Source organism: Tympanuchus pallidicinctus, unplaced genomic scaffold (assembly GCF_026119805.1).
Source record: "Tympanuchus pallidicinctus isolate F22 unplaced genomic scaffold, pur_lepc_1.0 scaffold4, whole genome shotgun sequence".
Lineage (NCBI taxonomy): Eukaryota > Metazoa > Chordata > Aves > Galliformes > Phasianidae > Tympanuchus > Tympanuchus pallidicinctus.
This window is the reverse complement of record NW_026294758.1, coordinates 21,359,033-21,386,395: the sequence shown is the minus strand read 5'-3', so window position 1 is coordinate 21,386,395 and position 27,363 is coordinate 21,359,033. Positions and strand designations below refer to the sequence as shown.

The 27,363-nt window shown below is 40.4% G+C and overlaps 1 protein-coding gene across 1 annotated transcript; it reads right to left on the bottom strand.

The window, feature by feature from the left end:
- Positions 1 to 1,286: 1,286 nt before the first annotated feature.
- Positions 1,287 to 26,263, bottom strand: LMNB1 (lamin B1). Its single transcript, XM_052701081.1, has 11 exons — positions 25,724 to 26,263; positions 18,059 to 18,215; positions 16,790 to 16,915; positions 14,777 to 14,947; positions 13,365 to 13,490; positions 10,328 to 10,548; positions 9,112 to 9,337; positions 7,731 to 7,835; positions 7,194 to 7,313; positions 6,428 to 6,532; positions 1,287 to 3,888 (listed from the first exon to the last, which is right to left on the bottom strand). Exons 1-11 carry the CDS (start codon positions 26,077 to 26,079, stop codon positions 3,847 to 3,849), a joined length of 1,755 nt encoding a protein of 584 aa, XP_052557041.1. The 5' UTR covers positions 26,080 to 26,263; the 3' UTR covers positions 1,287 to 3,846.
- Positions 26,264 to 27,363: the final 1,100 nt, after the last annotated feature.

Here is a 27,363-nt window from a genome sequence, read left to right as displayed (position 1 = left end):
CCAGTGCCATCACACCTGTTTTCTGCCTTCAGATTTAAGCATGCTGAGAACAAGTTCTGTTATCTATACAAACTCATTAAAGAAAACTAGAGGGAGGCTGCTAAATGCACACTAAGCAAAAACAGAGATAAAGAGTAGCTACTTTTGCTGTGTTCCTGTATCTAGCTGAGAATTATAAATAATTAAGTGCCCCATTGCTTCCTCAATATTAACTGCTGTGCTCCAATTAAGACTAAATAAATATTCTCCTTCATCCTACATAGCCTCTGTTTCTTTCATAAAATGCTCCATCTTGGTCAAGAGCTCTAGAAGTTTTTATTCCCATCAACTACTTACCTTTCCTACCTTTACTAAACTTTCCTGCCTGGAAAAAAGTACTTCATAGTCAATTAGCATATTGTTTTTTCTTTAAAAGCAGGAGAAGGACATATAGTGCTTATAGCAGATATATAAAAGCACCACTTTCTAGACTTGGAATTTCCCATAAAAACACCTTTTTAACTCCAGAAACTCTCATATCAGTATAAAAATGTTGGTTAAGACAATTAAGTTTCCCTGCGAGATTCTAAGAACTGCATTAAAACTGCTTCTACAGAAGTCGACAAATAAATCCTTAGTTTCTACTGAATAGAATGTGTCATGAAATGCAGTCATGAACAGCTACTAATTTACATGTTTTGATGTCTACTTGGGAAAATATTTTAGTGGAATACACAACCTCTGGACTACCTAGGTTGGAAAAGACCTTCAAGATCATCATGTGCGAACCTCAATCTGGCCCAACAAGCTCCATCACTAACACCACATGTCTCAGCAATATGTCCATATGTTCCCTTATACACCTCCAGGAAGAGGATTCACCCACTGCCCTGGGCAGCCTGTTCCAAGACTTGACCACTCTCTCCATGAACAAATTTTCCTTCACATCCATTCTGAACCTCCTGGAGTACATTGATACCACTTCCCCACATTATATCACAGCAGGGGTAGATGTTGATGAAACATATAGCAATTTGTAGCATGCAGCTAAGACTGCTTACACCAGCATTTATTTATGAACTTGTCCACTACAAACCAACCATGATCTAAATGTTAGTTGCTTTTACTATGACCAGACCTAAACTCAATCTTCTGAGCCAGGAACAACTGATGGGAATACACTTTGCTTCAGGAACACTCATCATATTATAGCAGTGTTACAAAGTCAAAAGACTTGCTTATTAAGTTCTTATTCTGGTTTTCACAGGAAGAACGTGTTAGCAGATGTATTTCTAGCACTGTTGTGCTGGTTTTGCTTGTTTGTTTTTTTCCCTGTTGCATGTAGCAAGTCACTAAGCAGCTTTCACCTGTCAGGTACAAAACAGATCAGTATCACATCTTGATCATCTATGTTGTCAATTCTGGAAGTGTACCTAGAAGCAATCTTTAGATGTTACTCTAGAAGTAGTAGGAGCCGGTCTACAGAGCTAACTAGGACACTGTTTCATTCTTCTCCAGCTCATTAGCTAACAACCTACAGAAAATGAAAACACATTTTGCAAAGCATAACATTAAAAACCAACAAGCTTATTTTCCAGTGGTCTGATACCTTTAAGGAATTCCATCCACCTGCCTTCTTTCACACAAAATGGCAAATAACAGCAGTAACTACAACAGTTAAGAGGTAGGAAAAAATACTGACAAAATCATATATTTCAAGCTTGAGGTCAGTGCTTTCCAAGAGACTAATTAAAGGTTGAAATTGTGGTGAAGAGATAGGAGGACTTTGTTCAGTCTAGTAAAGAGAAACTTTTTGAAGTTATTATGGGACTCACATGAAATGTAGGAAAGGTATTCATGGTTGTTGTTTTGCTTTGAGAATATAGTTCAATAGCAAGATCTCCATCTAGTGGCAGGATGTTTCCACACTAAATGTCAGCAACATACAGAAGGCTTACCCCCCCCACCCCTTTTTAAATCTCCTAACATTATTTAGGCTAGTTTATGCAAGTATTCTAAAGCACCTTTCTAAAAATCAGCACTTGTCTACTGGCATCTATCGCAAGAGTGCTGACCTACCTGAATATTCACAAGACTCAAGCAGCTGCTCCTAGGTACATGCTCCCATAAAGGTTAAGGCACTATTCATCATTCTGCAGTGATAAAAGAGGGTCTACAAAAGCTAGAGCCAAGAACACTGATACATGTTAAATAATCTCTTATCAACTGTCTTATCTAACAGAATTGTATTGCTAGTCTGTGCTATTAGTTTTGAAAATAAATAAGAAATGGAATAAACAGTTTACTACAATGTAAGTGTTCATTTATACAGGTAACGCCTGTAACATCAGTATCTCAGACCATAATAGAAAAACATTATTCTTAGGAGAAACAATTAGACATAATGAGAATATTACAGGATATGAAGTAATACTGAAATTATATGAAAATACTACATAAATACAAATGCTCACATTTAAACAGGAAATTAAAACAAGTTTTACTTCAGGGTCTAATGCAGTTGTTTAAGCCAATGTTACTACCAAAAGGAGGAGACCCACCAATCTCTGTCCATCCACATAAGCCTTGGCCACCTCTAACTTCTGCTGGCAAAAATTCAGAATGTCATGATGTAGTTCATCAGGATAGAATCTGATTCAACGTGGAAGACACTAAGAAGTTCTGTTTTTCAAGAAACTGATAGCAAAAAAGCACAATGAATTCCCATGATTCTGGCCATTAAAAAAACCTTCAGATCAAGACAAAGGTAACTACAGAAACAGTTATGTACACTTTGAATAAAGGTCCAAAGAATTCATTTTTGAAATGTCAATTTGTTCCTCATTATTTTAAGAGAAATCTTACAAATCAAGTGCCACTGTTCCACTTACATGCAGGTTTTCCCAAGTTCAAATCCTATCAGTTCTAAATACCTAGCAATCATTCAACTTTTAACTCCATTTTATCGCAAAACAAATTTCAAAACCTTAATCTGAAGTGTCTATACAGAGATATTTTACTCTTTATTCAAAGCTTTCAAACAGTAGGTAAATGCAAAAAGAACTGAAACTTTCCACATTGACAGAACTACAGTTGTTTTCCATAGAAACATAGACTAGATTTCTACAAGACTTGGATTTGTTCCTAAAAACTGTAAACAAGCAAAGCAATCAATATTAAAATTGACTTTGTTACAAAAAAAACCATATAAGCAAATTTAAGCTGTTACACTACCTTAACAATACAACTAACACATTTAACATGAATCCCCTTTTCAGAATAAGAAACCTAAGCAAACAAAGTAGCAATAGAAAGTTTTTTTTACTGCATCCTTCGTGAACTGAGTGCTTACATGATTTTATGGTTTATCCCCTTCTTTTTTTTAAAAAAAAGTCTGTTTTCTATAAGAAAGTTGTTTATCTTTGATTGCGCTGTAATACGAAAATGTCTTCAGTACAAAAAGTTCATAGTATTGAAAATGCCTTTCCCTTCCCAAACAGCACCTAAGTATAAAGAAGTCAACAGTAGATGGCTGGAGTGGTGTTGTCCGACAAAAATCAATCCCTGGAATGCAGAAACTTCTAAAGTTTCTATTTAAAAAAAAGACTGGCATATAAAACTAGGGGTAGGGAATGTCATTTTCAAACAGTACACAAAGTTCAGAATCACCAGATTATGTCCTAACAACAAGTCACAGATACAGTTTCTTTTACAAAACTTCATTTTCAGTGTCAGGAAATTAAGGCCATTAGACTTTCAGCTTAAGAACTCACAGAAAGAAACTACAAAAATACATTGTGCTTTTGAGAAGGCTATTCTGTAGACAATGATCACCATTATTTGAAGAACCTGGATGACTGGAAAGAGTTACATGATCGCACAGCTTCTGTCAGATTTTCTTGGGGTCCCCTGTCACAAACAGAAAAGTCATGATTGGAAAAAATCCAACAGCAAGATATTCAGAAATCAAAAACAGTATAATTATATATATTATTAATATAATACATACATATTATCAATGTACAATTACTAGCCTGGTATGGTCTATGCAAATTGTAATACAATGTCTTGACCCTATGAAGTAAAGGAATGCTAGATATCCTGTTAAGTGAGGTAATGGAAGATGGACACCACTGTAGGAGACTGCGAAGTGAGTGAGAAGCAAATACTTGGTAGAAGAGTAAAGGAGACCACCACAGTAACGATACGAGGAAAAGTTGGAGGAAGGAGCCTTGCAAGGCAAGTATTCCTCCAGACTGATTTCCTTATCTTGTGAAGATTACACAGACCTGCTGACCTGCAACAAGCAGACTTAGTGGGGAAGGAAGAGATGTGGCAAACTGCACCTGTACTCAGTTCAGCAGAGTGACAAAGACAGCCACTGAAGCCCCTCTGGCCCATTTCCAGAATACACCAAATCTTGAACTGTGCTTGCGCAGAGGTAGAGCCATATCTCAGTCACAACATTAGAGGAGACCTGGCAACCATCTGAGACCCCAGACTCATTTCTGAAGAAGCACTTTACTTCTCCTTAAGGGCCACAAAGACAAAGAAGGCAAAAGACTGCCCTTTCAGGTGTGCAAATCTTCCATGGCAGGAACAATCACTGCTGGATCCAAGGGTGAGAACTGTCTCTTCGTATCTTTATTTTTATTTCTCTCTTTTTCTCCCTCTTTTCAAGTTATATTAGAACAGATGCAAGTCAATTCATCATAGCTTACCACTAAAACTGCATTTCTTACGTAGTACCAATAATCACATTCCCTAGGAAATTTGAAACTACTCTTGTTTGAATAAATTCATTAGCCAACGGTCCGTTGTCATTTCACCTTACTGTGCCCCAAGGAGACCTCACACCTTACAACTCCCATACTTACCCAGGGTAGCTTGAAGTCATGACAATCAGAAATAACAATGGCCATACTGTAGTTTATAGCTAAAAGCATCATTGAGATTACACAGCTGGTGAATACAGTAGTGAGCACATACAAATACGTCAGAAGTTTTTATTTAAAAAAATCCACTAATATTTCTTTTGCTGAAAAGCTAACGCTGCTTTAGCTGAAGAGCACACCCCAGAAACCAAGCTGCCACAGGATGCACTTCAATACTGAAAAACTGTAGTAAAAGTTCGCACCTGTATTCAGTGCCACTAAGATACAACTCAGTTACAGGCCGAAAACATGCCTGGCAAAAAACCATGATTTCTCAAGCAGTCAGCTCTCTTCATTGTTTCCTGCAGATTTACATACATAACTTTAGTTATGTTCTATGTTCACTCTCCTGATCAACATTAATACCCATAGTAACTGAAAAATAAGTTTTAGCTAAAGGAGCAAAATATCTATAAGATGCGTGACCAGAAGGCCAAGGGAGGTGATCCTGCTCCTCTGTTTTGTGCTGGTGAGGCCTCACCTGGAGTACTGCCTCCAGATGTGGAGTCCTCAGTACAGGAGAGGCATGGACCTGTTGAAGCACATCCAGAGGAGGGCCACAAAAATGATCCAGGGGATGGAACACCTCTCCTATGAGGAAAGGCTGAAAGTGCTGAGGGTGTTTCAGCCTGGAGGAGAGAAGGCTGAGGGGAGACCTGACAGTGGCATTTCATTACCTAAAGGGGAGCTACAGGAAAGAAGAGGACAGACTCTTCAGCAGGGTCTGTGGTGGCAGAAAAACGTAAATGGTTTCAAGCTCAAAGAGGGTAGATTTATGTTAGATATTAGGACAAAATCTTTTACAGTGAAGTGGTGAGGCAGTGGAAAAGGTTGCCTAGTAATGTGATTGATGCTCCATCCCTGCAGACTTTTAAGTGAGGTTGCATCAGGCCCTGTCAACCTGAACTGGCTGTGGTATCCCTGTTCATTGCAGCAGAGCTGGACTAGATGACAATCAAGAGGTCCCTTCCAACACTAAGGAATTTATGATTATATGGCCTTGGCCTTAGAGGAACTTATTTGCCCATTACAATTACTGTCTTTTTAGAAAGCTACTGGTTAAAGCAGTAACACCAAACTCAGAATGCAAACTACTCATTACGCTGTATCTGAGTATTCTCTCATCTTTCAAAGCACTTTATACTGTCACTGCAGATTCACACCTCTGCCTTTAGAGTTGCGTTTTTTCATCATGCCTGACACTTTCACTCCTAGAGGAAATGAAACATTTAAGTTCCCTAAGTAAGCAACTACAATTTTATGTACAGACTGAAGGCAAACACCATACATTTCCCTCAGTCCAATTGCATCAGAAAGTTTAAGAAAATCCCCTATCTTCCTACTAATTTTAATAATTCTTAAAACAGTTATGTTTTAATTCAATTATTGATTTAACAAAACAAAAACAACAGAACACCCATGCTCAAACAGTTATGACACTTATGCTTATACATGTCTTTTCAATCTAAGCAAATTTGTTAAGACAGTAGTCTGGACAAGCCTTAACGAAATACCTGTTGGTGGACAACATCTCCTTCAAGAATTTCTTCACCTTCCTCCTCCTCCTCTTCCCCTTCATTTACAGTTGTTTTAAAGACAGTGCTTCTCTGAGCAACTTCCTGCAAAGGAGTTACATTTTTAATAACAGACTCTTCCAAGAGCTCATGATGATCTACTCGTATGCTGAGAAAGCAGAATGCCACCTGTTCAGACGGCCAACTGTACAGTTTGTCTGTGCACTGCAGCACATGGAAAGTACATACACAGCATTCCTAACACTTCAGTTGTAAATCCCTTAACAATTAAAAAACTTCCTAAAAATGCACATCAAGCCTTTTTCCCCCATAACTATTACAAGAAATTTGTATTTTAGTATTTTACCTCAATTGCTACATGTCATAGTCACTGATCTACTTAAAATTAACACTTGTTTTCCTAACTCCTCATTAACACAGTTTTCATGGGAACAAAATAAAAACAGAGCACTGAAAAGTTTACTAATATCTTTTACCTTCAAAATTGAGGCACCCCCATCAGAGCAATGTCCGAACAAATGGAGTATATGAAATTTGTAAGTTAAGCTGCACCCCTTAACTGCAATTAAGTTCAAGAAAAGTGCACAGTATGCTTGGCTAAAAGTAGCAGGAGAAAATTTTACTACAGTCTCACACGCACTGAAGTGCAAAGAACTAACAATGGTTCTACCTATATCTTTACAAGGCTAGATGCTGGAGTGGCAATATAGTTAAATGCAAGTTTGACACATCTGAGTTACTTTACCTCCCCCTGAGAATTTTTCAGCACAACTTTCACATCTTCACCAGTGCCCCAGGAATTCTGGTTCTTCCAGATGAGGTCAGTGGGAGGGCTAGCAGTCACTCCAGCATTTGCAGCCCAAATCTGTTAAAAGTCACAAATGAATGTTACTTGTTAGTCTTACATAATTCACTTCCATTTTAGGCGACACCACTGAATCTCTTCCAGTTAAGAAAAAATAAAGTCTCACTCCAGCTACTATTTTTTTTTTTAAACATTAAAATATCCTTACTTTTTTAACATGAACAGACACTTTTGAATATGCAAATGCACCTACTTACAGTCAAAATTATTGTTGCATATGTAAAGTAATTTTCTAAGAAATGTGACTCTGTTCACTAAAAATTACCCTTCCCAACAGATGATACAATGAATGCTAAATATAGGTGATTTTTTTTTCACCATCTGTATGGGAAGGACAAAAAACATTACTGACTTACTGACATACACAAATTAACCTAAAGCCAGTTTGAACTGAACAGGTGAAGCTTGACAACTTACTGTAACAGTCTGTCCTGCCTTCAGTACATATCTTGAGGTATATCTGTAACTAGCAGAAGTATCTCCTATTTTTCTGATCATCTCCCAACCTCCCATAGGTTGATCCTAAAAAGAAAGATAAAGTTTGTCAGCAGTTATTGTGTTAAACATGTAGGGTATTTTACACATATGGACATGATGCATATAAAATTTTGTATTTCCCTTCAGCACATAAATAGCTACAGTTTTAGGCAAGCTGATCTTTCCTTATTCCAGGTTAAATTTCAATACATTCCACTTCTCCATTTTGACATCACCCTTTTTTAAATTAGTGTATTAGTTTGCTTCAGGCTTTTTTATACCTTAGTCCATATAAATGCACAAGTGTTAAGCCTTACAACATTTTGTCTAGCACTCTTGATCACTCCCACATACAATTTAGAACACTGCGCTACAGACTGTTGATGAAAACTTTATGCCTAAGTGCAATAACTATGAATCATATATGGCTACTTAGAGCTGATGGTTTAGCTATGGATAAACAAACGTGTAGCTAGGGGTCACCTATAATAGAAGGGAATCCCATATGGTGCAGAGGGAAGTTGCTGAAAAAAAAAATGGTTAGGGAAAAGTGGGAGGTCTTAACACACTAGAGCAAGTTAAAATCGTCTTTATAAACACTTAAACATAACACAGGATTGTTTTTTTTCCCTTTAAACAGAAGTTAAAATTCCTATCTTGGGCAGGACCAATTTAATGCAACAGTTGATGTCCTTCAAACAAAAGCATGAGTAATAGTCAAAGCATTTCTTTAAGTGAAATGCCTTTAAATATTGTCCCACTTCCCCACTGATGCAAACTGCAGTCTATCCACAGAAAAACAATCTGGAGAGGTTTTGGCTTGAGCACATATTGCTCCTTCCAAAAACTGCAGATGCAACCAAGGAAAGAAGGAAAATTGTAACTTAAAGAAGACATACACAAGTATTAAAGAGTGTCTCTAATTAGTCAGTTAGAACTTCACAGACATGTAGATCTTCATTCTGCATTGGTGCTATTTCTTTTGGGCCTTCTTAAGGCAGAGAGAAACTTCTGAAGATAAGAAATAGTGCAAATGGACTTTAGGCTATCAATGATAATTGTAACTGTAAAGCCAGATCATCTGGCAAGGCAGAACTAAAGAGTTTGGCACCTTGAAAACCATTAAAAACAATCAGGAAATTGTTACTAACCCAGAATACTGTTGGAAAGAACATTCTGTGACACACTAATTTCTAACGGCCCTCTTTCATACAGCCTTAGTTCCAGAGTCAACATTAAGCCTGAGATGTGATATGGTGCTGAGAAAGCCTTCTACCTACTCAGCCCGCTGTAAAGAGATGTGATATGAGCACTTTCAAACCTGTTCAGAGGTATTCTTCAAGCGGATGAATTTTCCATCAACATCTATCTCCTCAATAGAGATATTTCCAGTGGCAGAAGCTGAATGGGAGATGCTAACACTACTGCTGGCTTCAGATTCTTCCACATCAATTCTCTTCCTCTTTCCTCTGGTGGTACGTACACTACGGCTTGATGAAGCTCGTGAAACTGTCACTCGAGAAGATGGGCCTGGAGAAAGTCTGAGCCTAAATTGAAGAAAATCAGAATCACAAACTGTAGGGGTTGGAAGGACCTCTAGAAATCACTGAGTCTGGCTCTGTGCAAAGCAGGACCCCTTGCAGCAGGCTGTACAGGTAGGCATCCGGACAGGTCATGAAATCTCCAGTGAAGGAGAATTCGCAACCTCCCTGGGCAGCCTCTTCCAGTGCTCCATCAGGAAGCAAAAGGAAATAAAACAAATTATTCTACCCTCATTTAAAAACTTTCTTCATATCTTCTCCTGTTCCCACAGAATTACATAGCTAAAGGTAGAGGAACATTGTAAACAAAAAACACTACATCAGAATTGAAGCTGTAATTACTTTAAAGAATTAAAATGTTGTCAAACAGCTCATTAATGCTCAGGGACATGAAAAACAAAAGACTACTATATTAACATCATAAAATCATCTGCACTACTGGGTAGCTGTAGTAAGTCCAAAAAGCTCACAAGCAGCAACTGCACAACACTCTTACAAGGACTTAAGTTTTGGTAGGAAATTTATACAAAAGATGTCTGTGGCAAAACTACCATCAGTATTTCATCCCCACACAGAAAAATCAGCTGAGAGGAGTGCCAGCAAAAAAACCAAAGGAATACACAATTTCAAATCACAATTGTGACTTGCCAAGTCAAAGTTCTCAGTGCTGCTGAACTCAGGTGTAGAAAGTGTAGCTATCTGCTGAATTAGGTTATCACAATAGCTATGACAGTATTAAATTAACCCATGCTTAAAGCAACTTGGATAACAACTCAGGGCTAACTCTCAACAGGGGAGTAACATCTGTATCTTTGTAGAACAGTCACTGAAATACTCAATAAAGTTTCTGTCACAGAGGTAAACGTGTGTCAGACACAAGGATGCAAAGAACAGCGTTTTGTTAACACCAGTAAAGGGCTTAATGAAAGAACAGCCTTTTAACAGAGTTCGACAAGCAAGCACGCAGAGTCACCATGCTGCCACGTTCTTTCATACCTCTCCTCTTCGCTCTCCAGCAATTTGCGGTATGCACTGATTTCCATATCAAGTGCCAGTTTAACATCCAGAAGTTGTTCGTAGTCACTGAACTGCTGCTGCATTTGATTTCTCATCTCTGCCACTTCTCTCTCATTCTCAGCCAGTATTTTGCGACAGTTTTCCCGCTCCTTGGACAAGGCGTCCTCAAGCTCATGCACTCTATCTTGCCATGCTCTAGACTAGAAAGCATTGAAAAACAGTGGTCTAAAGGATAGCTCACTCTAATGTCAAAGCACTCCACTAATCAGGTAAGCTGAATTTCAGAATACCAGACTAAGCACCCTCTTTCTCTCTCTCCAAATTCAAACCCATCCACACTCATCATCCTGTTCTCCACATTTTCTTTAACACCTTAAGTCCCAATGAAATTTTCAACATACTTTAGAAGGCAAACATTCTCATATTTCAGAAAAATTAACTAAGTATTACCACAGCTGAAGAAGAATGGAACTAAAAAGTGTGTTTAAAGATAACACTGGGTAGGACACAAAGAAAATGAGCTTGGTGAACTTCAAAGCCTGTGACACATAACTGTTTTTCAGCTCTCAGATGTATGTTCCTTGCCTCAGTTTACTGCTGCCAATTCTAAATTCTTGAAGAAGTTTATCTAAAGGAATAGTGAATGCCTGTCTGCCTGCCAACATTTTCAAGGTCTGCTGAAACTGCAGTGGGAATTGGTCCACAGGAAAGCTAATTTGCAAGGCATTGGCACAGGCTGCCTAGTGATGTGGTTGATACCTCACCCCTGGACTTTCAAGGTGAGGCTGGATCAGGCCTTGGACAACCTGTTCTAGCTCTGATGTCCCTGTTCATGGCAGCTGAGTTGGACTAGATGGCCTTCAGAGGTCCCCTTCCAACTCTAAGGATTCTACAATTCTATGATCTTAATATTGTATACACAGAAGGGAATACTTATCAAAGAATACCTAAATCATGACACCTTTAAGATCTACTTTCCCTGAGAGCATTTTTTCAGCCTGATGTTCTCTAAAATACTTTAATTGAAGGACAAAAAAAACCAATAGTGCTCTAGAACCATGTTGTCTGGTTAAATCACCAAATTTGCTGTGAAGGCACACTACTCTAAAAGTCATCATAGAGCAGCAATAGCAAAACAAGCAGCCTATCACGCAGATGCAGAGGACCAGTTTAACTAGATGCTGCTCTTAAGACTCAGATAGTGCTTAGTGTTACGCAGAAGATTACAGAATTTGCTGAAATTCACAGCACATACCTCTGCAAATTTAGAAGTTTTTTAAACCTAGCAGCCAATTTAAGTTAGCAATATGACACTGACATTTAACTGAAGTTAGAAGGAAAAAACCAACACACTGACTGAGCCATCAGAACAATCACAATGTAAAGGCAGAAATAAGAGCTAAGTAGCCAGAAGCCCTAACCCAATTCTTGTGCAACCTCATGCACACTGATTACACAACCTGGCCTACTTTAGAAAATAATTTTACTGTATAACAGAAAAACTGGGAAGACTCATACCCAAAGTTATTTGGAAAGTGCATGAATGTTCTTCACCTGAAGTACGCTGAATTTTGAAATTCTACAAGTCTACTATACAGTAGCAATACAATTCAAAATTCATCACTAATCATAGGAAGAAAAACTACAAAATTACTAATTACTTATTGGAACAAAATACAAAGTCTTCATTGCATTCAACTGATAAGTAAGGTTCTGAAACGAGCTTCAGTAACAAGCATTAATATTTGTCTAGCTTTTCACTCCAGATTTTCCAGTACATGACTATTTTGATCAACTAAACTAGCACTGAATATGTGACTTGTCATAGGTTGTGTCACACTTCTATAAGCATGATCTGTATACTGTGACCTGACACTACGTCCATTTAGCTTCAGCTCTACAAACCTCAAGTGTAGCTACTTGATGCACTTCGCCCTCTAATTTCATCCCAATCCTGGCACAATCATTTAATTTCATCATTTTAAAAATAGCTCTAGACAATAAGTGGGTCAAATATGGAAGAAGATATCAACCAAACTGTTTATTTTAGCTCTGGCTTGGAATCATGCTTTGCCAAATACTGCACTAAAGCATTCAGATACTGAAGAAAAGAACTAAATTGTTTAGAACGTCAAGAATATACAGCTTGTGCTTAATACTGTCTTATCTAGAAAACAAAGAAGGGGTTCTGCACAGTTCTTACAAGACCTAATATAATAGGATCAGATCCTTACTAGTACCATAAGATTTTTTTCAGTTTTCCTGACATTTGCTGGTACTAAGTTGAGATGAACTCTTGACTCCATGAAGGGTGGAGAGGTGTTGCAGAGATCTAGACAAATTAGAGAACTGGGCAGTCATCAGATGCACAAAGTTTAACAAGAGCACATGCTGCAAATTCTGTGAATCCTGCACTAGGGAAGGGGCAACCCTGGTTATACATACAGACTGGGGAATGAGTGGCTAGACAGCAGCTCCACACAAAGGGATCAGGGTGTTCTGGCTGATGGCAAACTGAACAAGAGCCAGCAGTGTGCCCTGGAGCCTAAAGGGCTAGCCCTGCCCTCGGGTGCAGCAGGCCCAGTGCTGCCACCAGGAGAGGAGGAAAGGGGCTGTCCTCTCTGCTCTGTGCAGCCTCACCTCCAGCACTACATGCAGATTTGGGCACCACAATATAAGAAGAACATAAAGATATTAGGAGTGTCCAAAAGAGGGCAACAAACACTGTGAAGGGTCTGGAGGGCGAGGTATGTGAGGACTGGCTGAGATCAATTGATTTGTCTGATCAAGAGCAGAGGCAGCTGACATGAGGCCTCATGACAGCCTACATCGTTCAAATCTTCTGTAGCACAGAAGATCAACTTTGTCTAAAGAAGACATTACAAAAATAAGTTCAAACAGAACAACAGAACAGAAAACAAATTCAAAACACAGTGATGAACATACTTACAAAGTAAGGGAAAGAATTCACATTAAAAATCAACAACTAATAAGACTGAACAGACAAACTTGTTACCTCTTTCTGAATATCGGCGATATGGGAAGACAGTGTTTCAATTCGCATACGACTTTCATGAAGTTCTTCTCTTACCGTGTTGGCTGTACAACTGTGCATCTCAGATGACTGTCTAATATTTTCAAGCTGCAAAAGATAAGACATCAACTTCAAACTATCTTTAATTAAAAGAAAAACCCCATCTCCAAACAAGATATATACAGTATGAAGGTGCGAAAGTTCCTCTCTCTAGCTCTAATATATTATAAAACATCTGTCTCTTCAGTGGTTAAATGTGGTGGTTCAATTATCATGTTTCAATTATCATGTTGATTGCTCTATCTAAAAACCACAGCTATCCGAGCATTTATTGTAGGATTAACTCAACTCATTAAAAGTTTCCCTTGAAGACATTACTAAAACTGGAATGCTAAGTTCAGTTTTTACTAAAAAAAACCAGTACGTATCTTTATATACTTAAATACTGTTTTTAAGTATGTCTGAATAGACACTAACCTGAAATCATTGATTTTCTACAGAAGCAAGTAAACAACTGATGCTGATTATCAGACAACATGAGTACATTAGTTACTGATCGCTGCTTCTTTATTTTAATTTATTATATCAAGTTCGAGTAATTTTGTTTTTAGACTGTTTAAAACACCCAAAAGGAAGCCTCAATTAGAAAAGATTTTTCAGATTATAGGAAGATTTTTGCTAGATCTTATTTGAACTAACTTCCTTTCTCCTAGTTTTTTCAAGTCAGACCGAAGCCCTGAAGATAAGCAACTGCACAGTTTTCCAACTTTGTTTTTAAAAATACTGAACGCTGTCCTGAAAAACACTAACTGCAATAAGAAGCCACAAGAATCAGGTTGAGACATCAGGATCCTTCCTTATAAAAATTACAAAAATGCTGAATCATAGTAGAGGAAGGAAATGATGAAGTATAACTGATTTCAGTTTGAGTAGGGTTTCACCCTTCTATAAATGCAGAAATGACTGGGTGTGGTCAAGGTCTCCACACAAGAATTTTGATATAGGGTTTGATATGGAGTGCTGTCTTCTCAGCAAACCATGCTACGGATTAAGCTTTACACAAAATACAGAACACTATGCTTATTATTGAGATTGTTCTGTTACATTTATAATAACCACAACTTTCCTTGAATTCAAAGTAATCTCAGTACAAGTCTTCTTCCACATACTTCATTTACACAGTGCTTTCTATACCTATTTTATTGCGCTGTTTAAATTTCAACTCTGCCTCCAAAACGAGAACTACAAATGTAGATTTACCTTCAAAAACATGGTGACTTTAACCCAAATGCCAAAATAAAATCCTCTGAAATCTAAGAAACTGTTAGGATATCCCTCCACTAAACAAAGCAAAATAAAGTAAATCGGACAACTGCATGAAAGAACATTCTCACTTTGCTACTGTAAGTCTGTTCGAGCTCCTCTTTGTACAGTTTCACTTGTGCGTCATGCTGCTCTCTTATTTCCTTCAGTGCTTGGGCCAGTTTATACTCATATTCTATTTGACGCCCAGAGTCAACTTCAACTAAGCGAGTTTCATGTTTTCTTCTCGTCTCCTTGATTTCCTAAGAAAAATAAAAAGACAAGATCACCATTCAATAAATGAGGAAAAGCAAGTTTTAGAATCTGACTATCCAATAAGCAGACTGCAGTAGAAATTTCAGCTAGTCTTGTGATTCTTTATTGGAGAAGTTGAGAACTTCACACTAGGTGTGGAGTGTGGGTTAAAATTCAGCTCACTAGTGATGAGCCCGGGGGGAATGACATCAGGGTCGGGAGTGAAGCCAACAGCTGAGCTGAAATGCATCTACACCAAAGCACACAGCATGGGCAACAAACAGGAAGAGCTAGAAGCCATTGTGTGGCAAGCAAACTGTGACTTAGTTGCCATTACAGACATATGGTAGGATCGCTCACATAACTATAGAGTACTGCAACAGATGGTTATAAGCTCTTCAGAAGGAACAGGCAAGCAAGGAGGGGATGGTTGTGTGGTTGTGAGTATTTGAGAATGTTGTGATGCTGTAAAGCTTGGAGCTGGGAATGATAAGATCAAGACCCTATGGGTAAGGATCTAGGGAAAGGCCAAGAAGGCTCACATCTTAGGGGGTCTGTTACAGACATTCTAGCCAAGATGAAGAGACAGACAAGGCGTTCTACAAGCCAGAAGTCACGCAATCACCATGGGGCCAGCTGAGATCCACTTGAGGGTGCTGAGAGAACTGGCAAAGGTGATTGCCAAGCTGGGTCCACAAACTATCAGGGTTCCTGGTCAACTGCAGAGGTCTCAGAGGACTGGAGGCTTGTCAATATTAGAGAATGAGGTGGATGAGGAAAAGGCTGTTGATGTAGTCTGCCTAAACTTCAGCAAAGCCTTTGACACCATCTCCCACCGTATTCTCCTGGAGAGGTGGCAACCAATGGCTTGGACAGGTACACTTTTTCTGGGTTATAAACTGGCTGGAGGGTCAGGTCCAGAGGATGGTGACGACTGGAGTTAAAACCAGCTAGCATCCAGTGAAGAGCTGTCTTCCTCAGAGGTCAGTACTGGAGTTCTGTTCTGTTTAATACCTTTAATGATTATTTGGATGAGGAAATTGAGTGCACTCGCAGAAGGCTGCAGATGCTACTAAGGAGTGGGGAAGTGTTCATCTATGCGATGGTAGAAAGGCCCTACACAGGGATCTGGTCAGGCTGGATCACTGAGCTGAGACCAAAGGGATGAAATTCAACAAGACCAAGTACTGGGTCCTGAACTTTCATCACAACAACCCCAGGCAACTCTTCAGGCCTAGGGCAAAATAGCTGCAAGGCTGTGCAGAGGAAAAGGATCTGTGGGGTGTTGGTTAATACTCAGCTAAACATGAGCCAGCAGTAAGCCCAGATGGCCAAGAAGGCCAACAGCATCCTGGCTTGTGCCAGCAGTGTAGCCAGCAGGACTAGGGAGGTGATCATCCCCCTGTTCTTAACACCGGTGGGGCCACATCTCAAGTACTGTGTTCAGTGCCAAGCCCCTCACTACAAGATAAAGGCCATGGAGTGTGTGCAGAGAAGGACAATGAAGCTGGTGGTGAAGAGTCTAGAGCACAAGTTTTATGAGTATCAGCTGAGGAAACGAAGACTGTTTAGTGTGGAGAAGAGGAGGCTTAGGGGTGACCTTATCACTCTCTAAAATGACCCAAAAGGAGGTTGCAACGAGGTGACATGACACCCAAAGCTATTTCACCATTTATAAGAGCTCTGAGTTCATGTTATGTGCTTGTAATAAAAAGATGAAAACCTAGATACAAGAGAAGTAAATTCTGCTCAGAATGGGCGTTCAAAAAGTTATTCTACTACTTCAGAATGACCTTTCAGTTATCCTTTGTCCTTTAAAAACACAAATATTTTATACTAAGAAAATTTACCTCCTCATACATATTCTTACGGAATTCCAAATCCTCAATGAGGCTCTGACAACGATTTTCAAGATCCACCTTCTGTAAAGTTTCATCAGCAAGTTCTTTCTTGGCCGCAGCTAAAGAAATCTCAAGCTTTAGGAAAAAAACACAAAAGCTCAGCATGATTATGTAGCAAAACCTGCATAACACAAATAACTCATCTGCCTACTGAATACATTAAATAGATATTAAGGTTGAGGTTGACAATCAAGTCTAGTATTTAAAAGCAATGATTTTTTTCTCCTTTGTGATTGCTTGCACAAGTGAATAATAGATTCTGCACACTGATAAGATTCATGCTAGTGATGAATGTCCTAAAATGTCCTAACAAGCCTTCATTTTTTCTACTTGACAAAGAACAGCTTCCTGGTTTCAGATGTCTCCTAGACTCATGCAAAGCATTTCTTTGTTGGTCTTCGTTTTCTTTTTGCTTAAAATCACAGTTAAGATACTTCAAAGGGTCAACAAAACTGTAAGATTTTTTTGCTTGCTATCAGATGTCCCGAAGACAGAGTGCTACAAACAGAACTATAAAGAATGAAGATAATCATGAAAGTAGGAAAAGTAGGAAAAACTTTAAAGTTCCAGCATTCTGACCCAACTTGCTTTCAGGAAGTATCTTCAAGAAGAATCAAATATGTTCTCAGTACATTTCTCATTACCCGCTATGAAAGACAGCTACAACTTCTCTCCTCCAGCCATCTCTCATTGTTTCATCAACTCTTTTTTTTATTAAATAATTACCCCAGCTCTCTTAAGGAATCTTCCCAGTTGCAATTTAAAGCTAACAGTTTTTGGTTGGTTTGGACTGGCACAAACAACTGATTACAGCAGTCCTGTAAGTGAAGGCTACAGTTCCGCTTTCTACGTAAGTCCAAGGTCCATTGCACTTTTCAGATTCTTTCTGGAAGAACAGTACTCAACCAGTTACTCATTTATATCAGTGACCTCAGTCACCCCACAAAATACTTCTCCAGTTTAAGTCTGTTTTGAACTCTTGATATGTTCGTCTACAGAAATATGATCCTTTATACTCTGCCAAGCCTGGAATTTTAAAAGCACTCTACCATTCATGCTATTAATAAACTGAACCATACTGAACATACACCTATTCGATACTTTTGTTAAATTCTGACGGCAAACCTTAAGTTCTAGATTTGCATTCTTGTTTTGGCAACAAAGTTGCATTTTACCACAATGACACCAGTTCCTTAGTTAATTATTTCTTTTCCTCACCTGCACAATTTGATCTCTTAAATCCTCAAGTTCTTCTTCCTGACTTCTCTTATCACCCAGTGCTGTGGCCAGCGCAGCTTCCTTAGCATTTAGCGCTGCTTCAAACTCTCGAAGTTTGACTTGAGCTGCATTAAGATCAGAATCCTTTTTTGCATAGCTGGAATAAAACAGAAAGCAGTAAGAACAGAAACGCCCCAAAGTAGACAAGCAAAACAAGGTGCAATCTAAACACTTTATTCATTTAGTTTGTTTTTAAACAAAAGTAAATTACTTAGTTTTGTTCTCTTATACTACAAATTACTCAGTACTTCACTCAAACGGTAGAAACTTTATTAAAGAGGAAATTGCGTGACAAAAGATTTTGTAAGTGCTGTATGCATGGAAAGTGAAAACTGGTTAATTAAAGTTGATTTTCGTTTTCTCCTTCACAAGCCACTGTAACAATGTCCTATCCCCTGAGTTTTAATAGGTAGAAATAAGTTGCTACCATTAACGGGCCCTTTTCATAGAGTGGAAACAAATAATCTCAGCAGCCCTTTTTATCCATGCAGGAACTTGCACAGATCAACAGTCCAGCCTGCAAACAGTCCTCTTTCAACCAACAAACCAGCTTCTAAATCAAAATTGAAGTTCACTATGTACAAGATAACAGCCCATGAACAGAAGCTGTAATATAGCAAGTTACTTTGCTATACTTTGCTATACTACACCCTTCTAATCATACATCGTGACTAAATTCCACAAGTCAGAGGAAAGATACCCAAATATTTTTTACATAGTAGTCTGCCATCAACAAAACTGCAGTAGTGATGAGGTAGAAGTATCTTTATTTTTAAAGAGGCCAACATTGTTTTCAAATTATTGTTCAAACTAGTTGTCAGGTCTTTATAGGTGCCCAAATGGGGTTATTCTCTAAGGCATATGCAAACAAGGCAAGCAAGAAAAGAAAGATATTTCTAAAAGCTGAAATACTTCCTCTCTGGGATATCCATGCTTCTCAGGTGAAGGAAGCAGCACACAAAAATTCTAAATATTTACAGTCAAGCCATAAGCCATTCTACAGGAATAAATGGATTAGGACAACAGCTAGCAGATTTCAGTTTCCACATTTCCTTGGGGAAAAAAAATAGAATTCACAACACTAAGAAGAGGAATCTAGAAACCAGTAAAGACTCTTAAGAACTAGATCCTAATGGCCAGAGCATGAATACAGCCAGTACTTTTCAAATCAAAGCACTGCACTTACAAGCATCAACAGCAAAGCTTCTCAGCAAAATGAGACTAGCATCAGATCAACACACAGTTTTGAAGAGAAGCTTAAATTTGTGGCTTTTCCAAGATCACATGCAAGTACATGCAATTAGTAACAATTTCCAAGAGAAAAGGGTGTGCAGAAGGCTTACCACAACATGGATGAATCATTTTGGAGGCGATTTAGGCCGTATAGCCACCAGATGGCGGGCTTTATGTAACAGACTTAGCTTTAAGCCAAACTCACCTCCTCTGAATGACACAGCACACTGATGTGGTACACAGTACAACTGATCTCAAGAATTGAGAATCTTGTTTTCAAGAATTTATTAACATTTCTGCTGCTCAGTGCTATACATTTGCTCAATAGGGTTTTACATATGACTGCTTAGACCCAATAGCCAGGTTCATCTATCAGATCACAGAAAGTAATTTAGGTTTTGGCCACACGGGTCCCCTACTTCCAAGCTCCCTTTGTTATTCACCAGAAACCCACTGCTCTGTCCTTCCTCTCCTTCTCAGGCCTGTTAGAACTCCACTCTACAAGAACACCTGAATTACATCGAAGGTGGAAAAAAAAAAAAAAAAAAAAAGGGAGAAGTATCACATGATGGTATCAACACAACAGAAACCTCTCCATCTTCTAAGACTGATGAGGGCCCATCAAGCTCTGAGCATCACTGGATAACACTTCTCAAAAAACATGCAGAAATGGCCTCACTCACGCTCTCACAAAGCTTCAGACTGAAATCAAGCTTGTCAAGTTGGATCCTAAAACTACGAGTCTGGTCCTCAAAGTGGGGCATGTATACAAGAGTGCAATCCTATCTGAATTATCCTGAACTCTAAAAATGAGAATATTCCATCTGTGACCGAGGTCACAAAAGGGAAAAAGGCAGAATTGAAGTGTTATTAGTTATATATGCCATAAGTTGTCTCAATCAAAGAGCTCATCTGAACATACTCTCAGGAAGAAAACAAATGGGAGCTCAACAATTTTAATGCTGAAAGCCAGACTAAATCTCAGCACCTCATCAGCATCTTCCCAGCCCTAAAGGAATATGGAAAAGAGCAACAAGATCAGAAAAACCTCTCAGCATCACATGTATACCCCACACACCTAGTAATTTCTGCCAGGAAGAACTTCAGAGTCCCAACAACAGCTAGCTTCTTCCACCACAAAAAGCTGAAGCTGCATTTCAAGACAACAAAAAAGCCCAAGCCCAAAGTACCTTCTTGCTGCCACGTTCAGCAATTACCTAGAACTGTACTCCAAGTAGTTTCACTCTTGAAAGCAGTAGAAGCAAAGAATTGCTAGCCTGCCTCTTCAAAGAAGAAACTTGCTTTTCTCTTTGGACTTTGAAGTGCATCTATTCATTCAAGCATCTATTCAAGCATCAATTCATTCACTTACAATTTATTTTGAAATAATGCAGAACTAAGATCTGACCAAAACCTAGCCAGTTGCTCTTTATTTTCTCTGTACTTCAGAGAGAACTTGTGCTTCAGAAATATAACCCGCATCATTTAACACATAAAAACACTGCAGAGACTCTCAACTGGTATTACCTCACCTCTCCCTAACAGAAATTGCAGCCAATAATACCTTAGATAAGGCCTTGCACAAACTGCCCTTCAGAAAGTAATGCCTCCTATTTATTTCCTTAGAAACTACAACACATACAAAAATCACAATATCACTTTATGATAGAACAGACTGTCACTGCAACCACTCTTCTTCAACACAGTAACCACTATTAGCTAGTCATGAACAAGAGCCTGCTTTGCCACACAACAATCTGCATCAGTAGAGGTGACCCAGTGTTGCAGCTGCTGCTGCTGAAATGCATCACCCGCCTCACTGTGCTCACAGCCAGTTGGGTTTCCAAAAACATTCAGCAAGAGTCAGTGAATGTCAGTGGGTGCCATTTTTTCCTCACGGAAGAATTTAGTGCCTCACCTTCACTATATTCACACTTCCATGTTGTACATCATTTTAGACAGCTCAGTTTGCTCACCATTCCCACTGTACAACTTGTAAAGCAGAACGAACAAGCACACAATCCTAAGATACCATGGTTGTGTCTGGTTACCTGTGGCAGCTCATTTCAAACTAATAGAATGCTCCTACAATGCCACTGGTGCTACCACTGCTCTGGTGCAGATCAGAGAAACAGACATACCACTGAATCTCAGGGAAAGAGGAAGGCTCCCTTTTCATGTTCTTGCAACCACCCTTCCTCTTTCGTAAACTCTTTAGTTCATGAAACATCCTAGAATTTCCTGCAATTTCATTGAATTTCTTTCTAAGCTAGCTGAAAAGCTACCTAGGAAACACATAATTTTATACCAGTTTATACCAGGCCCAAGCTGAGCCTGGGCATGATTAAAGTTCCACTGAAGCTGACCAAAATGCCAGCAACCTAGGGGAGACCCTTTCCTTGTCTCCCACCACACACCCGTTCATTCCTGACAGTATTTGGGCAGCCACATTAGAGGTAAGTGCTGCCAGCAGTAATTTCAAGGAACATTAATTTTTCAGACAATTTGTGAAACGACTATGTGAGTGTAACTAATGATAAAGCAGCTCACAGTTAAATTTACTTAAGGTTACATGGTAGCACACACTGTGCTGTTCTCCAGTCAAGTTGGGGAGGTGTGCGTGCATGTGCAGAAACAAATCTAGTCACGCTTATTAAACAAGACATCAAGCATTGCTTTCCCATGTTTCTTCCCCTAAGGCACAGAATACAGTAAAGCTGCATTTTGAAAGAATACAACTTACAAAAACAGAAGGGGTATCTGTCAGAAAGCATTAATGACTCTGTATACATATCAACATGACAATAAACACCACCGGTTAAGCTCACTATTTATGTAAATTAATACATACAACCTGGTTCCAACTTCTTATTTCATCAACTTTAAACAGTTGAAAATGGTAACTGAAATCATGGCTATATGACTATCCCCATCACTCACCCCATTCTGAAGAGCTCAACTGATTATTGAATTGAAGAATTGTAGCCATCAGTTTTAGCAGACCTTTTGCACAAGAACTATATACATTAAACTGCTGCTCAAAATTAATTGTTTTTACAGGTTCAAAAAAAAGATTCAAGTATAAGCATTTATGGTTCAGTGAAGTCTGATGTGTTTCCATACCTAATTATTAGATAACTCAAGATACAGACACCTGTGATCAGTTGATTCGGTCCATGAGAGGGGTGATTCCACAGCTGCACTGACTCCTTTGCCAGATGTATTTGTACACATCATAATCTTGACGAAACAAATCTTAAAACAGCAGTAAAGAGCTCACAGAACTTCAAAATGATGAGAGAACAGCACCAAAATGCTACCACATATTGAATTTCCAGTAAAAACACCACATTACAAACAGCCTGTTTATTCAGTGTCTGTAGTAGTACTCACAAAATTTCTGCAGAACACACTTAATGACTTTGTTTAATAAAACCCCATGGAAGGTAAAAAAAAAACACAAAACAAAAGCAGGCATCAAAGCTTCAAAAGAGATGAATAAGCTGTTGTTGAGTTGTCTACATCAGGGTGTGAACATACAGCAGGCATCTGATAAACTAACATTCTCATAACTTCACTATATTTGGCAGCAGTAGATCTCCCACTCCATAACAGCTGGAATTTGTCACTACAGTTTGATTTCCAAATTTACTGCTTCAAGTTACCACTGCAAGTAGACACATACTTGTAGGATATGGTTACATCTACTCCACGTGGAAGACATGCTCTTAGATGATTCACTCTTACATTTCACTTGTGTAAATTACAGTGCAACAAGTTAATTACTCCTCTCCTTATTTCCTTGGGATGACATCTCTAAGGTACACATGTGAACAGAGATAGGGTTCAGATTAAAGCTCAGCTGTTCCGTAGCCCCCAGACTTCACTTCTCAACATCACCCACAATAACAGGAATCGTAGAATGGCTTGGATTTGGAAAGCACCCCAAGAATCAAGTTCCAGTGCCCCTGCCACAGGCAGGACTGCCAGCTGCAAGACAAAGAACAAGCAGGCTGCCCAGGGCCTCATGCAACCTGGCCTTGAACACCTGCAGGGATAGGGCATTCAAAGCTTCGCTGGGCTGTCTGTGCCAGCGCCACACCATCCCTTCAGTGAAAAACTTCCCCTTGACATCTGATCTAAATCATCCCTCCTTTTGTTTAAAACCATTCCACTCCTGTCCTGAAGCACACTTTGAAGAGTGTTATATTAGCTGCCCAAGATTGTACACTTAGCTCATTTCGACACAGCACATGTGCACCACAGGAAACCCTGGAACAGCTGTTAGAACTTGGCTGGCAGGAATGCCACAGGGTTCTTCTGAACAGTTGCTCAGTGTATCAGCTGCACACTTGCAGAGCAATTCAAGCTACAAGGCAGTAATAGTTAGGTGTAATCCTAGCTGTTAGCAATATTGCTTAGGCTATTACTGCTGAGTCTCACCTCAGAAATCCATTTCTGAATAAGGATGGAGAAAGTAGACCAACTGAAAGCAAAGCAGAATAACTAGAGAATATAGCTCTTTAATACTAATAAATGCACAGAGCTAGCTGTCTGACAAAATTACCTTCTTATAAGTGACTGTATACAGCTGATAATCAATGACCATTAAATCCTCTATCAGTGTCTTCGATAAATCATAATTTCTTTAAGTGAAAATTTACCTCTAACACATTGTCTGCTTTTACAGGTAAGAGTACTTCAGTACTGGAAAGCCACCAGTGAAACTTCCAGAAGTTTCCTAAATTAGCTATTTAATAGTGTTATTGTGCTTTCTATAGCTGTTTTAGTTTCCATGGAAAATGACATAAGGCATTACTTTCAGAGCAGCTCATATATTTTTATACTGTAAGTAAACCACTACAGAAATTGGAAAGTAACCTGTAGCTTTGGTTTTTTGTGCACTGATTGGGCAGAAAGTCAAAAAACAGAAAGATTCTTGGAATTTAAAAAGAAAAGAATGAAGCACACCAGAAGAGCATTCTACCAACTAAAGAAAGCAGAGCTGTGAGAACAACTGGGTTTTCCACAGAAAAATCAAATAGCAGAGAATGGCTAGCTGGACTGTGACTCCCTTTGCTCAGGGTAATACAACTGAACAGCCAACCATCTGTGCTCCTTCTGGATGAGGTGAATCCCCCTTCAGCATCCAGAAGTATTCTGCAAAGCCACAATGTTTTTGTTTTTTTTTTTTTTTTAAAAACTGTAGATTGTCTTCACCCCAAGCTAACATGTAACAGCCATCAGCTTCTGAGAAGTGCCCATCCCTCCCATGAAGTCACAAAAACAATGTCAATCCCTGCCCGGTCTTCTACTTTAGTGCCCATCTGTAGCTACAGTGCACTTCCCCTTTTATCTGTTTTTTTTGTTTTATTTATTTATTTATTTATTTATTTAATGGAAATGTACCAGTGGTCACCAAAGAGTAACCAGAAGGACCACCCAATGATCAGAACCACATTATGCAAAAGCAAAGAGCCCAGAAGGCACTGAGCTGCCTGCAGACATGCGGAAACAGCTGTGTATTGGTTTACATGAGTGTCTTTTTCATTATGGAACTCAGAACTGAGACCAGATTTCAGAGAAAATCAGAATTGACAGATTACACAAGATTCTTTTTCCCAAGCTTTTTACATCAGTGTAATCAAGATGAGCAAGATAAGCAACTGAATCAAGTCTGATTTTCAAGAACCAACATTCAGTGGAAGAATTCAGTTCTTTGTGCAGATTTTTGGGCTGTGCCATAAAACTTGCAATTCTGAGATTATTGTAAGATTGCTAAGGCTGGAAAAGACCTCTAAAATCACAGAACCCAACCATCAGCCCATCCCCACCATAACACTGCCCACGTCCCTCACTGCTATTGCTACATATTTCCTGAACACCTCCAGAGATGGTGATTCCACCACCTCCCTGGGCAGCCCGTACCTCACCACGATTTTTCCTACTACCTAGCGACAGAGCCTGCCTTCACCTGAACATCCATAAAAAAAACGTACAGAAGTTGTTCATTCGGGGGCTTTAAACAAGCCCTGCTTATCACACACTCGTGCCTTTCCGTTAACACCCAACGGAAAGCGGCTTTAGACAGAGCAACGCCCACACCGACGCTGAGCACCACCGCGCTATCCCCGAGGCCGCACGGCGGGGGGCGGAACGGCAACCCCCCCGCCCTGCCCCGGGGGCCCCGCACAGGGCTCTGCGCACGGCCGCGGGCTCCGTACGGGCTGGCGCTGCGGCCGCGGCGAGGCGGAGCCTCCGGCGCTCATTCATTCCGTGCCCGGCAGTCGCCGGCACACAACAGCGGGGGGGCGGGGGCTCAGCGCTTTGCCCGCGCACTCTTCCCTCCTCAGGAAAGGAGGATCCGCTCACCTGCTGAGAACCTGCTCGTGCTCGGCGCGCAACTTGCCCAGCTCGATCTGCAGCTTGGCCCGCTCCCTCGCCGTGTCGTCCAGCGTCTTACGTGCGTCGGCCAGCTCCGTCTCGAAAAGCTCCTTCAAGCCGCTGATCTCGCGGCCGCATACCTGCTCCCGCTCGGAGACGCGCCGCTGCAGCGCGCTGTTCTCCGTTTCCAGGCTGCGCACCTTATCTATGTAGACGGCCAGCCGGTCGTTCAGCTGCCGCAGTTCCTCCTTCTCCTGCAGCCTCGAGATGCGCGTGGGGCTCAGCGCTGCGCCGCCCGCAGCGCCCCGGGGCTGCGGCGACAGCGGTGCGGCTGCTGCCGCCATGGAGTATCGGGTGTTGGGATGAGGACGCAAGAGGGCTAAGCGGAAGAAGAGCGCCGAGCGGGAGGAGACGGGGAACGGGCGGCCGCGTGCGGTAGCCGAAAGGTTCTTAACGTACAGCAGCAACCGCGACCGACCCAGCGCCCTCGAGGGCCCCCTGCAATATGGCCGGCTCCACTTCTCTGCTTCCCCCCCATCCTGTAATACTGCATCACGTGGCGAGTTCTCAGCCAATAATATGCTGAGGACGGCCGCGCGCCTCGGGCTTTGTAGGCGGGGGCGCGATTCGAATCCCGCCGCCGCCGACATATAGATGAGCCCGCGCGCCAGTGAGGTCCCGCCCCACCCGCTGCGCTAAGGATCGGAACGCCCTGCATCGCGCCATCCTTTGTTGTGGTGCTGAGGGAAGGAATCCCCGTGCTACTCTGCTCCCCGCCTGTTTGCTATTCCCGATAGCGTGGAAGCTGTGAGCTGCGATTTAAAAACAGCACTCAAGCCGACGCCTAGTTTTATCTGCCTCCTCGCACTGTAATGCTCAAAGTGTGTAAGTCGGGTTCAGCTCAGTCTAGGTGTTAGCAGTAGTGTGTGGATGTTCCGTATCTGGAATTTGGCTGTTGAAGGTTGTTGTGAGGGGGATGTTGTGTCCATAATCACCAGTTGACCCTACACTCCTCAGGAAAAGGCCACATTCTTCACATTACGGTATAATAGATCAAACAGCCAGATTCCTCACTGTGGGTTTGACCTGGAAATCTGATTTGTGGCTTAAAAAGCAGCAGCACCTGTTTGTAAAGGGTTAAGCAGGCTGTATCTGTCACTTTACACTTTGTCCTCTGGGCACCACCTGCAAGACATTGGAGAATAAAAAGTGGAAAGAGAAACACAGCTAAAATGATTGATTGTTTCACAGCCCCGAGTGTCCTTCTGACATAAATCACAGAAGAAAGAGCCTGTCTGCAGGAAAACTCCATACACCTCTCTTACCGAGGTTCCTCACAGCTGTTGAAAGGAGTTCCTTAGAACAAGCTAATGCTGGATCTGGAAAGACAGCAGTTTCCCATCAAGGATGTGAGGTTGGCCTGACTCAAATGGTTGTTTCTAGACATTCATCCTCAGTTCAGTTGTCTTAGCAAAATAGTTCCTGTGGATTATAACTGTGAAGAGATACCTCCTCAAGGAAGCAAATACAATCCAGCCACAGGGGCTTTTGACTAGAGGCAAATTGTTGGCAGTGGAGCTCCCTGCCCATGCTATGCCTTTGTTAATACAGAGTTGCAGACTGTGTTC

Coding starts and splice junctions, on each gene's coding strand:
- LMNB1 (XM_052701081.1), bottom strand. CDS start 26,079: ATGGCGGCAGCAGCCGCACCGCTGTCGCCGCAGCCCCGGGGCGCTGCG. Junction 14,948..16,789: donor GTAAGAATATGTATGAGGAG/GTAAATTTTCTT, acceptor TATTTTTCTTAG/GAAATCAAGGAGACGAGAAG. Junction 10,549..13,364: donor TCGCCGATATTCAGAAAGAG/GTAACAAGTTTG, acceptor AATGCTTTCTAG/TCTAGAGCATGGCAAGATAG.